This window comes from Callorhinus ursinus, unplaced genomic scaffold (genome assembly GCF_003265705.2).
Source record: "Callorhinus ursinus isolate GAN/ISIS: 27379988/994484 unplaced genomic scaffold, GSC_fseal_2.0 scaffold6, whole genome shotgun sequence".
Lineage (NCBI taxonomy): Eukaryota > Metazoa > Chordata > Mammalia > Carnivora > Otariidae > Callorhinus > Callorhinus ursinus.
The window spans coordinates 58,468,717-58,482,670 of record NW_027397068.1 but is presented as its reverse complement, the minus strand read 5'-3'; the positions used below and the strand labels follow the sequence as shown (position 1 = coordinate 58,482,670).

Below are 13,954 nucleotides of genomic sequence, written 5' to 3'. Positions count from 1 at the left end.
TATTTTTGTAAGTTAGCTAAATAATGAGTTAACTAATAAAGGTTCCTATTCCCATTGGACAGAGAAAGAACTATTAAAAGATTAATTTCTGGTTTTCCAAGTTGTGGCCTGAACTGAATAGAAACTTTTGAGACTTTTTCTAGTAGACCACTTATTAGAATCAAGTCAGCTGCTGAGAAAAGAAATCCTCAAATTCCTCCGGGCCATTTACCATGGGCCAACACCTCAGCACACACAATCTTAGAAGATCCACTCACAAAAAAGTCCAATCCAGGAACCTTGCAATGACTGTGTTTTATTTGTCTAATTAGATCAAGTTCCTGGCACTGTGTCTGACACAAAGTAGGGCGTTCCATGTTTGTGGAACAGAGATCATTTACGGGTGACGTCTAGAATGTCGTGATTATATTGGCGATGCCCAGAGCTCTCTAAAATTCCCGGACCATCTTGCCTTTGGATATACTTTCATGCAGGACTCAAACGGCTATATGTTTTTTCCACCTTCCCATTTTTCTGCTAACTGACATACAATTTGGATAGGGTATGCACAGCTTGGGTAAGATTATGGGCCTTGCCAAGATGGAGGCTCTGCCATAAATGGAGACAAAAGAGAAATCAAATCATAGGTTAAGAGAGTTTGGCAGCAATGAAGTATCCCCCTTTACTGCCCATGTCTCTTTGCCACCTTCAGTCCTTGAATATGACAGTCACTGGTGAATCACAGTGGCTACAGGCATTCCGCGCGGCTTGCGATTTCTAGCAGAAAAGTGTGGAGACCTCTCTGAAGCTACTGCACTCACACAAAGGACGATGTAAGAAGTGGAGGTCTGGGTGGTTTTTGATGGGACTGTTTGGTTACATTTAATAATTTATCTATTTATTAGGGGGGGTCCCTTTAGCTAAGGCAGTATTTTGCTGATTAGAGTGAACTTCCTAAATTTTGTTGTTGTTGTTGTTAACACTACATTTCTCCCTATCAAATTTTATAGACATGCTTCTTTCCCCTTAGATTTGGATGTTTTACTAGCTAGTCAGACAAAGTGAGGAATGAACCTTTCAGGTAATGCCAGCAGCCCTCAAATTAACACTGGGTAGTTAAAAAAATGAAACTCTTCCTAAGTGACCCTATGCTATGATGGAATTTTCCTTCGGGCTCTTCACACACTCTTCTAAACAGCAATTCTCCTGTTTTATGCTCCCCTAAACAATACTTACTTCTCTGTGTATCCCAGATATAGCTGTTCAGAACTTCTCCCAGCAGGTACAAGAAGTTCATTAAGATGGTTGTAGACCCAAAGAAGACGATTCTGGCTCCTGAGCCAATGTGTTCCAGGAAAGGGTACACCCACATCCCAGTTACATGATGCACCCAACATACCCTGCAATAGAATTGGAAAGGAGACAAAGACAGGAGTTCTTCTCATGTCAGATTTCAAAGCTCCTCCTACTGTGAATATAGACACCCCCCCATTCCAACCGTTCTGTAGCAATGTCAGTCACAAGTTTGCTTCCAACACCCAGGAGCTATCAGAAACTTTGTTGTTGTTTGTTTGTTTTCTTTTACTTTCTTTAAGATTTAGTTATTTATCTGAGAGAGAGAATGTGTGCACACACAGGTGCAGGGGGGAGGGGCAGAGGGAGAAAATCTCAAGCAGACTCCACCCAGAGCACAAAGCCCCATGTGGGGCTCGATCTCACGACCCTGAGATCATGACCTGAGTGGAAATTAAAAGTGGGACACTTAACAGACTGAGCCACCCAGGAGCCCCTGTTTTATTTTTTATTCTAAAATAATTTTAGACTCACAGAAGAGTTGCACATGTGGTACAGAGTTCCGGTAAGCCCTTCACCTCAGCATCCCTGAATGTTAACATCTTTAACAATCACAGTACAATTACAATTAGTAAGGTGCCACTGACATTGGTCCAACACTACTAACTGGACTGCAGACTTTATTCAGAATTTCCGTTTCCTCATGAATACCCCTTTTCTGGTTCAGGATCCAACAATGTCCCTGGTGGTCACATCTTCTTAGTCTCCTCCAGTCTGGCAGTTCTTTGGCTTCTCCTTGTTTTTCATGACACTTGATGGGTTCTTATCAGGTATTTGAATCTGTTGTTTTTCTCAATACTGTTATACAATCTTCATTTCTTGCTTACATACGGAAACAATATAGCATCAGGCAAGCACACTGTAATTAAATCTAGGTGAGTATGTCCCAGGCTTCTTGCCATACTGCCTTCCAATTGGATAACAGTGTGTACTCAGCAGTGTACTCAGTGTAGACTGCAGTGTGTACCTGCTGATGGAGCCATCCTGTAACCTCACCAATACCTGGCTTCCCACCACCTAGATCTTTGGATCCTGTATTTGTCTCTTTTCTTTTTTTCTCTATTTCACACATACAATGGAATATTACTCAGCCTCCAGAAAGGATGAATACTTACCATTTACATCGATGTGGATGGAACTGGAGGGTGTTATGCTGAACGAAATAAGTCAATCAGAGAAAGATAATTATCATGTGGTTTCACTCATGTGGACTATAAGAAATAGCACAGAGGATCATAGGGGAAGGGAAAGAAAAGTGAATGGGAAGAAATCAGAGAGGGAGACAAACCATGAGGGACTCTTGACTCTGGGAAACAAACTCAGGGTTGTGGAAGGGGAAGTGGGTGGTGGATGGGGTAACTGGGTGACGGGCATTAGGGAAAGCATGTGATGTGATGAGCATTGGGTGTTATACACAACTGATGAATCATTGAACTCTACATCAGAAACTAATGATGTACTATATGTTGGCTAATTGAATTTAAATAAGAAAATACTTGCTTGTAATTGTTCTATTTGTGTTCAGGAGATATTTTAGGCTCAGTGGGGATACAACATCATTAATCTCCACTGTTTTCCGAAGTTTAATTAGAATATTTGCTTCATTGATTGGTCCTGACACAACTTCTAAGAGCAATTTTCCAAAACATTCTTGGGCTCATCACTTTATCAACTCTTGTCAATGTTGAAGACTAATGAAAATACAAATAACATTAAGGAACAAAGATTACTTTTTATACTTATGTGTTTTGGGGTCATCTTCCTGGTAATCCTTGGCTTCAATTTTTGTGACGCAGTTTTTACTACACATCTGTCACCTACATATTTACCTCATCAAGGCAGGAAACCTGGGCATCTTTCCCTTAGAGCTTGCAGTCTCAGTGAGGGTGGTATCACTCTTGCTCAAGGAGGTGAAAATTGGTTCTGAAGATTTCTGAAGAAATCTTACTCTTCTTACGTGTAAAGCACAGAGGCATATATACAAAGAGCATAAAGCAGATACACAGTTTATCTGTGTTCTTAAAATTTCACGGACCCCAGCAATTTCATGCCTAGGTATACAGCCAAAAGAATTGAAGGCAGGAACACAAACAGATATTTGTATACAGATGTTCATAGCAGCATTATTCACAATAACCCAAAAGGTGGAAACAACCCAAATGTCCATCTAGGATTAATGGATACACAAAATTGGTTGATTCATACAATGGAATATGATTCAGCCATGAAGAGGAATGAAATTTTGATACCTGCTGCAACATGGATGGATTGAAAACATTGTACTAAGTGAAATAAGCCAAACACAGAAAGATAAATATTGTATGATTCCACCTATATGAGATACTAGAATAGGCAAATTCATAGAGATGGAAAGTCTAATAAAAGTTACCAGGGGCTGGCGGGAGTGGGGAATAAGGAGTTAAGGTATAATGAGTACAGAGTTTATGTTGGGGATAAGGAAAATGTTTTGGATAAAGATAGTGGTGATGGTTATATAACACTGTGAATGTATTTCATGACACCGAGTTGTACACTTATAAAGGGTTAAAATGATAAATATGTTATGTATATCTTACCACAATAAAACATTTTTATGGGTTGGAGGTTAGGAAAAAATTACCTAAAAAGTTTCCTTGGTGGAGGGCTCAGTAATGAAAGAAAGGTGGAAAATGCTGTCTTAGTGCGAAGAGATGCTCATTAGGTCCATCTGGGTCAGCTTGAATAACTGTTCAAACTAAGAGCTTTTTACCAAAAGAGGAAGCAGAGCTAGTTGAGATTTTTCTTTCTTAAAAAGGCTGAAGGATTTGTGAGAATCAGCAGAAATTAAATTGTTAGCACTACCCTGTGGGGTTCTGATGCATCATATTCTGTTTGTCCATAAATTAGAGGCAGTTTTATCTTCCTAATCTTTTCTTCACTAGTGTAAGGAGTATTGTGTGCTCATCAAGTGGCTTATTAATTTCCATTGAGATAATAGGCAATATCTCCAAAATGTAATACCATAAAGCTATAACTGATTTTGCAAATCAACTTACAAAATTATAATCTGACTCACTGTAAAACTGTTTCCTCAATTAGGCAAATTAGGAGCCATTCAAATTATGAATGCTAGTTATATTTTTTTCTACCTGTTCCTGGCTTTCTACTTCTTTCTGGTAGAGACCTTTTGGTAAGGTCTCTAATGCAAGCCTGTACTCCTCTGGCATTGTTTGTGATGCACTGTTGGTTTGTATGCAACCATCTCATACTACTGAATAGATATAACAACCACAACCACATCCCATCTATCTACAGATGGCTCCTAAATTTATATCTCCAGTCTTGACCTCTTTCTGATCTCCAAAGTTCTATACCCTGGTGCCCACTGCATGTCTCCCATGGGAGGATGCATCTCCAACCTGACACTTCCATGATGTCATCATCATCCTTGCATCCTAATTCCTGCATGACTCTCCCCTCTCCTCCCATCTAACAGAGGACATGCATCTCCACATCTTTCCCTTCTCACACCAGTGATCGCTATGTTACTGCAGCAGTAGCTTGGGGCAGAAAATGTGGTGTCATTTTGACTTTCCTTTACGCACAACTCACACTCAACCCATGCTTAGATCCCATTGGCTCTATTTTCCAGATATACCTAAGACATCTATTTGTCACCACTGCCACCACTACTCTCTGGGTTCAAACCATCATCACCTCTCACTGGAACCCCTGCAAGAGTTTCCTGTGGCTTTGCTTTTACATTTGCTATAGTCTTATCAACAGGCTATTCTCATTAGAGTGGCCAGACTGATCCGGATTAAATGGAAATCAGGTCGTGCCACTATTTTGTTCAAAACTCTTGCTTCTCCTCTGGTTAGGGTAAGAGCCAGAGACCCCCGGTGGTTCTTCAAGGCCCTACCTAGGCTTGCTGGGCACTTTTCTTACTTTTCTTCTCCTCTTCTCCCTCTTGCTCATCCACTCCAGCCACATTGACTCTTTGACCTTCCTTAAGAACACTGAACACTCTATATTTGTTTCCGTGCCTGGAACATTTCTCCTTACCCCCATCTCCCCTACAATATTCCCAGCGCTCCCTTGTGTCCTTCGGGATTTTGCGTAAATGACACTGTCTCAATTAGATCTTCCCAGGCCACTGCATCTAAAAGTTGCAACCTTTATTCTGAAAATTCCTCTTCTCCATCCCTTTATTTTTTCTCCCCAGCCAGTTAATATACTGTATTTATTTTTTACTAATCTGTTTATTGTGTGTCCAACAAGCACAGGCATTTTTTTTTTTTACCTATTGGGTTCATAGCTAGATTCTGTGGCCCTTGGAGCAGTGTCTGGCACACAGGTTGTGCTCAATAATTGTTTGTTGAACTAATAACTCAATAAAGAAATATCAAAAACAATAGCATCGGGCGCCTGGGTGGCTCAGTTGGTTAAGCGACTGCCTTCGGCTCAGGTCATGATCCTGGAGTCCAGGGATCGAGTCCCGCATCGGGCTCCCTGCTCAGCAAGGACCCTGCTTCTCCCTCTAACCCAACCCCCTCTCATGTACTCTCATTCTCGCTCTCTCAAATAAATAAATAAATCTTTATAAAAACAAACAAACAAAACAACAACAACAACAAAAACAATAGCATCTGTTTATTAAGCCTTTACTATGTGACGGGCACTTTGCCAATAACTTAAAAAAAATAAAAAAAAAATTCTCAACCCCACCCTCTTCTCCAATCCCTATGCCCTTTTCTGTAGAGAACCAGAGAGTAAATATTCTCAGTTTTGTAGGCCATACGATCTCTGTCACAACTGTCAACTTTGCCATTTAGTGCAAAAGTAGCTGTAGATAATATGTAGACAAAAGAGTGTGGTTGTGTTCCAATAAAACAGTGGAAATGTAAAATTCTCAAGGGAGGGAGGTGGATAGTTATTCTGAGTATGGTGCTTTCCTAGCATATGTAATCCCCTTCACCTTATTCAACCACCCTATGAGGCATTAATTATCCACATTTCATAGACAACGGAGCTGAGACTGGACTAAAGAACTTGCCTAAAAAAATAGCAAAGCTGGGAAAGCAATGAACAACTGATTTCTTTTCTGCTGCATGGACTTGCTTCCCGAAATGAGGAATTTAATATAGTCTCCAAAATAGAGTGAAGTTTTTCTTTTTAAAAAAGTTTTCTTGACTACATCCCAGATATAGAAGTCCTGTTATGTGGGTTTCACTGGATTGGTGTGAATGATGCACTCACTTGTCCTAACAAGTTGTGCTTTCGCCATTTGTTTCCTTGATACAATCAGGGCTCAATTTCCTGCACAAAAATGACTCATGGCTTTGCTCATCTATCTGTGGAGAATTCCCAGTTCTTGGCTGATTACCATTTCTATCTTGTTCTAAAGCCTTCCTGTCTTAGTGCCCAAATGGCTTATTCTTAAGGTAATGACACCAATTTTAATTTTAGCCTAAAAAATTAATAATTGTGTGTGTGTGTGCACGTGTGAACACACAAAAATATGCAGATGTTCTAGTGTCATGAGACTTCTGGGATTGTCTATTTTGTTAAATATACCTCCATTTTAATTCACTTGAATGTGCAATTTAAAAAATGACATTTACTAATGCCTCCTATCTAATGCTATGTGACATAGATATCTTTTTTTTTTTAAGATTTTATTTATTTATTTGTCAGAGAGAGAGAGAGAGAGAAAGAGCACAAGCAGGGGGAGCTGCAGGCAGAGAGAGAAGCAGGCTTCCCGCTGAGCAAGGGGCCCAATGTGGGACTCGATCCCAGGACCCTGGGATCATGACCTGAGCTGAAGGCAGGTGCTTAACTGACTGAGCCACCCAGGCGTCCCTTGACACAGTGTATCTATACACTATATTGACTATGTATCTATACTTTGCAGTCATTCCTCCCACAACAGTCTGGCTTCTTGTCTTGATACTTCACCAAAACAAAGCAGCTCTTTGAGGTCAATTTCTCCTGGTTTTCCTCCTACCTCTTTGGCCACTCTTCTTGGTTCTCTTTTTAAGTTCACCCTGCACTACCCACCATTAAATGTTGGATTTCTTTAGGGTTTGGTTTTTAAGCCTTCTTCTCATATTGTGCATTCTCAGGTAATGAGCTCATTTATGCTCACTGGTTCATGTCTATAACCTATACATCGATATTTCATACATCCATGCCCTAGTCCAGACCTGTCCTCTGTTTCAGAGAAGTTTATCAAACAGTCCTTAAAACACCTTAAACATACCTCAAAATCCATGTATCTACAGCCAAAGTCATGCTCTTCTCCCTCAAACCTGGTCCTCCTCTGGTATTCCTTCTCTCTGTGAATGGTATTACCAGTCATTCAGTTTTGCAGCTCAAATCTGGGAGTCATCTTTGCGACTCCTCTCTCTTGCATCACATATATTCAATCCATTATCCTGTCCTGTCAAGTTTATCTCACACATCTCTCCAATATGTTGATTCCCCCCCCCATCTCCATCAGCAGCATCTTAATTTGTGTTATCATCATCTCTGTTTGGAGTACTGTAATAGTTTCTAGTTGTCTCCACATCTACTATTGTCTCCTGATTCATCCTTACAACTGCCAGAGTAATTTTTTTGAATCAGAAATCTAAACACATTATATCCCTGCTTCAAACATGTCAATGGCCTCTCATTCCTTTTTTGTTAAAGACCTAATTTTTTTTTAAGTGACCCTGAGATCACGACCCTGAGATCAAGATCTGAGCTGAGATCAAGAGTCTGCATGCTTAACCAATTGAGCCACCCAGGTGCCCCAAAGACCTACATTTTTAACAAAGTCTAGAGTGTTCCTCATACAGTGGCTTCTATCTGTCTCATACTCCCTCTCATACCTGGCTCTTGCTTTTTTTTTTTTTTAAGATTTTATTTATTTATTTTTGACAGAGAGAGACACAGTGAGAGAAGGAACACAAGCAGGGGGAGTTGGAGAGGGAGAATAGGGCTCCTGTGTGCGGGGCTTGATCCCAGAACTCTGGGATCACGACTTGAGCCAAAGGTAGATGCTTAACGACTGAACCACTCAGGTGCCCCTCATATCTGGCTCTTGTTACACTGGCTTGTAACAAGACATTTGGTTCCTTGATTTTACCACATTCCTTCCTGCCATGTGAGATTTTTACATGTTCCTCTTTCTGCCTATGCTGTTAGTTCCCCATCCTTTAGACTCATTAGATTATATTTCTCCTTTATATCTTAGCTCAACTATTATAACTTACCAGTTATAAGTTAGGTCAGATTTTATAAGTTCTCATAGAGCCATGAATCTATTTTTTAAGCTCTCCTTTTATTAGCACTTAAATTTGAATAATATCTTTAGTTGAATATGTTTTCTTCTCATCTAGAGTACTAGAGTATCTAAATTCTGTGAGGTGAGGGGCTGTTTTTACTTCCTTCTTTTATTTTTATTTTTACTTTTTAGAGAGGGAGGGAAGGAGAGGCAGAAGGAGAGAGAGAATCTTTTTTTTTTTTTTTTAAGATTTTACTTATTTGACAGAGACACAGCGAGAGAGGGAACACAAGCAGGGGGAGTGGGAGAGGAAGAAGCAGGCTTCTTGCCGAGCAGGGAGCCTCATGTGGGGCTCAAACCCAGGACCCTGGGATCATACCCTGAGCCGAAGGCAGGCACTTAACGACTGAGCCACCCAGGTGCCCCGGAGAGAGAGAATCTTAAGCAGCCTCCATGCTCAGTGTGGAGCCTGACGTGGGGCTTGATTTCACAACCCTGAGACTGTGACCTGAACCAAAATCAAGAGCCAGATGCTCATGAGCCACCCAGACGCCCCTATTTTTACTTCTCATGATATTACCAGCATTTAGTTTATCTGCCACATAGTAGGAGAATGAATGAAAGAATGAATAAGTAGCATTTAAGCTGTGATAGGAAGGACAAGTAAGAGTTAGCTGAACAGAGATGGGAGGCAAGAACTTTCTAGCCAAATGGAATATCATGTCCAAAGACCTGAAAACAAGGGAGAGCTCCCAGATGTTCAAGTAGAAAACATTTTTGTTGAGATCAATGGAGAGAGGGTGTGAGGGGGGCAGGCAAATGCCAAACCGTAAGTGGCTTTTTTAAGCCATGGTAAGAATTATAGACTGTATTCTCCTGTGGACAACAGGAAGTCTTTGAACGGCTTTAAATAAATGTGAAACAGATCAGTTGACCTGGAAACCAATTATATCAGAAATGGTGGTAGCTAAGATTGGAATGGTAGCACTGGGAATGAAAATTAGTAGGTAGATTTAAGAAATATTTAGACCAGCATCTATCAAACTGTAGGTCATAAGCAGTGGCATGCTGGAGATGGTCAGGAGAGCTGATTGTTACATCTTTGGGATGTTTGCAAGCTCTTTGGTTGGTAGCTTAAATTCACCCATCGTGGGTGTATTTACATCAAAGACTCAAACGCTACACATCAGACTCCCCCTTCCTCACCTCCAGAAGAGCTGATTGTTAAACATTTGCCAGTAATCCATTGGCTACTAGCATTTTAAAAAGCAGCGCCAGCAGAAAACACAATAGAAGATATCAGAAAACTTTGCATAAAATGATGATAAAAATTGCTTTGTGAAACTTGTTTCACTTTTGTGTGTGTGTGTGTGTGTGTGTGTGTGTGTGTGTGCATGCACATACATGCTGGCATGAGGCAAGAGATGTTTCTTTCACTGACAGTAAAATAAATTTGAAAGAAACTGATTTAGAAAATAGAATTAAGAGAACTTGGTGATTGATTGGATTTAGGCAGTGAGGGGACTGAAATGAGTTAAGGATGAATCATAGATTCCTGGCTTGATTAACTGGGTGGAGAGGGCTGCCATTTCCTGAGACAGGGAATGCCATAAGGGAGCCCGTTTGAGGGGATGACGAGTTCAGTTTGGACATGTTGAGTTTGCAGTGTCTGTAAGAGATCCAAGGGGAGGTTTCCTGAAGGCAATTACATGGGTTTGGACTGTAGAGAAAGGACTGATGTGGCAATACAGATATAGGGTTCCTTGGCCAAAAGATGGTGGTTGGAGCCGTCAGAACAAGTTGAGATCGCCCGGGTAGAGCATAAGGCATGAGGGGTCCAGGAGAGATACCTGGAAAAGATCAAGATCTAAGGGGTAGTTTGAGGAGAATGAGGCTAAGAAGCAGACCAAAAAAAATGAAAAGAAAAAAGAGCTATTGACAGGAAGGAAGACAGAGAAGTACAGTGTCTTGCAGGCAGGGATCAAGTGGGAAAAGGAGAGACTAGATGACATCTAGTAGCACAGTCTATCTGAGAATTGAGAAAAATTAGAAAACTGACTTTCCTACTATAGAGTAGAAGCAAGAAAATTTTCAGATTCCAAGTGGTATGTGTCTCATTCAAATCTCTTTTGGATTTTGACTGGGTACACATGACAAATAGTAAAGAAAAATTGCCCTTGTTAAGCTCAGTAGCTCTTATGCCACCTAGCCAAATTTCATCCCACCCCATAAATCATGAGTTGTGGTGATCACTGGAGCCCTTGAGGAGATGTAGGGAGGAAGACATATCATTTTCCCTTTTCTGCCGCTGATGCCCTTATTTATCCTGGATAGACACATGTACCTACATCTCTTATCACTGATGATCTTCCAATTCTTAAGATTATTTTATTTTATTATTATTATTTTTAAAGATTTTATTTATTTGTTAGAGAGAGAGAGCGTGGGTGAGAGAGTGAGCAAGCGTACAAGCAGGGGGAGCTGCAGGCAGAGGGAGAAGCAGGCTCCCCGCTGAGCAAGGAGCCTGATGTGGGACTCGATCCCAGGACCCGGGGATCATGACCTGAGCCTAAGGCAGACACTTAACTGACTGAGCCACCCAGGCGTCCCAAGATTAGTTTATTTTTAAAAGGATTTAAAAATTGCTTTTGTTATTCACATTTAGATAAGGAGCTAGGCTATTCAACAGCTGGGCTATTGCTCATAAGACACATAGGACACAGACTCATGCAAAAACAGCTAATGGCTAACGTCATTGAATTCTCAATGACAGGCACTGTACTAAATGTTCCACATAAGCGACTCTTTGGGGAAGGTGTTATATTATTACCATTTTGCAGGCGAGGACACTGAAGCCCTCAGAGGTCCAGTAAGTGGAGAAGCAGAGATACACATCTCAGCAGTCCGGCTCTCAGCCTATAGGCTGGCCTCCTCCAGAGCTCTGAAGAATAGGAAGTGATGGATGGTAACAGGGTTCTGGACAGCTTTTAATGTGCTCAGAATCAAAAAGTGATCCAAGTATGAAATCTCTGTGTAAATTTTTTCCTTTTTTCCCCACTGACTATAAAAGTTATGGAAAATGTGTCAGATACAGAAATGTTGCAAAATGTAAGATAAATCAGTTTTGGTGAAGTTTTAACACAAGATTGAGTCTCTTATAAAACTCAAGAGTCAGATTTTACAGCTTCCCGAGAGGGGAGAAAACCACTGCAAGGATAAAGTAATAAACCCTTCCTTCAGAAAAGGCACTGACTTACCTCTTAAGAAAGAGTCACATCATATGTGCATTTAGCCTACTGAAATTCACTATGCTGCTTGGCAGGCAGTGAGCATGTGCCCCAGGGTGGGGCAAGATAAGGGGTGTGCATTGCATCAGCTCTGTGTGTCTCGCACGGTACTTCCAACCTGATGCTTCTGAAGGACTTCCCAAGGGCAGTTTTAACTTTTGGTTTTCAAAATGCTGACTTTAGAAGTGGCCCTCTTTTTAGATCTAATTGTCTCAATTTTGGAAAATATAAAGGCCCCTTAGACCATCTCCTGACTATTGATTGCAAGGAGATTCGTTCTCACGACATTTTTAAGAATCTAGAATTCTGTTGGAGTTTTCTGGAGTTTGTGCACTCATTCATTTATTCAACAAACACTTCTTGAATCCCTTCTGTGTGCCAGGTGTGGTAAGCAGCAGTAGGGATGCAAAGGCGTGCCATTGAGGAGATCATGGTGCAGAGGGCTGCCAAGATTCTCACTGCAATGGCTGTGGGCCCCAGGGAATATGACAAAAGATATCTGCCTAGGTGGGAACAGGGCTCTGGAAACAGGTCTCAAAAAGTTCTCTATGGTGATGTGTACAGTGGTGCTAGAGAATTAATGCATCAGTTCATAGGCAAATACCACATGGAGGGATCCCATCTGAAGCAGTGTTGAAATATCCTCTAGCTCAGTTACAGAGATAATTTTAGAAGTTATAGATATAATTATGTAACTCTTCATTTACTGTGGGTTTAATAGAGTATTCTTCAAGATAATCTTTTAAGGTACAATCATAATTTACAATTTATCAGTGTCTTTCCAATTTTCTCATTGGAGCTAGCCCAAATTGACATACATGGGAGGTAGCTAGACATGAGGCCAGCTTTATGAGTGTGCACCTTATGCAGTCACATGTGGCCCTGGGCTCAGAAGGGCCCTACATTTGGTTTAATGCTCTGCTTCACTATCTTAAAATTCTTAATAATTTTTGAACCAGGGGCTCCAAATTTTTATCTTGCACTGTGCCCCACAAATTATGGAGCTGGTCCTGTCTAGTAGCTGTACCATCCATACTTTGGATCAACTTCCAGCTTATCCACAGAGTAGTTAGGTCACCTTGAATATTATTTAACTTTAGGAGCCTCAGTTTCTCTCTGCTAAAGGGGTATAAAGAATGCTGCCTATCTTAGAGATATACTCATCAGATAATGTGCAGTTATTAGCACAGTCAACTTAGGTTAGATAAAAAGCAAGCAAACAAGACAAACAAAATCTTCCCATTGCTTCTCCTTATGCAGAAATATATACTTTTTCTCTACTTCTCACAAAGATATTTTCAAGGTTACAAGTCCCTCCACCCATCCTTGGGGAAAAGGCAAATTGTGCATGCCTCCCAGAATGAATTCCTGTAATGAGGTAATGAGGAAATGTGTTTTCTTCCTGATTGTAAATCACAAATATCAGAGTAATTTATTCACACAGGCAGGCCAATAGTCTACTTCAGAATATTTTCTCCCAACACATTTCCTGGCACATGTCTAAAATCTGGTTTCATATTATTTGCTTCCTTTGAGTCCTGCTTTCTACAGCCTCCCTGGTCTTATGGTGATGTTTCCTCAGAGAGAACTCAATTCATAAAATTCATGACTGATTTTGCTTAACTTTATTTGGACCTTCTTAAAGTATATAGATGCCAAACATCAAGTTAACACATTGAACATTGTAGGAAACATGTGTCCTTTCTAGAAAGAGGTGGGGACTGTGGTCAGCAAGAAACTCTTATGACCTGGGCAATCATCAGAGTTGGCTGTGGTAGTGAGAAACCCATGCACTTAAACTGCTAGCTCTGGAAGGGGAAGAGGAACACCCTAAATCCCACATTGGAAAATCATAATTTTCCAGATTTTGCAGAAATGATCTCTAGTGCCTCTCTAGCACATTTTGTGCTTCTCCTTCTAGTAGATTCTTATTTTTAGGACTGCAATGTTCTCATTATCCCTGCCATGATTACATCTTCCTTGATCCTGCCACCTCCTGGAACTACCAATCTCTCTCTCTTTCTAATTGCCAACCTTCTTTAATAAATAGCAAATTTCTAGACAGCTCTTGAGCTCTTGCTTTGTG

General features: G+C 40.7%; 1 protein-coding gene and 1 long non-coding RNA gene across 5 annotated transcripts in view; one reads left to right on the top strand and one right to left on the bottom strand.

Moving 5' to 3' along the window:
• Window positions 1–13,954, bottom strand: part of AIG1 (androgen induced 1) — a 254,629-nt gene that overhangs the window by 5,266 nt on the left and 235,409 nt on the right. For 2 of the 3 annotated variants that reach the window (XM_073894022.1, XM_025866167.2), the window contains one exon: window positions 1,216–1,379. The exons of the other annotated variant lie outside the window; for it this stretch is intronic. In XM_073894022.1, coding sequence (XP_073750123.1) covers window positions 1,216–1,379 — 164 coding nt within the window. The remainder of the gene's footprint in view (window positions 1–1,215; window positions 1,380–13,954) is intronic. 3 annotated transcript variants of the gene reach the window in all.
• The window catches only part of LOC112819152 (uncharacterized), a 55,553-nt gene that overhangs the window by 12,392 nt on the left and 29,207 nt on the right, over window positions 1–13,954 (top strand). The window lies entirely within an intron of this gene.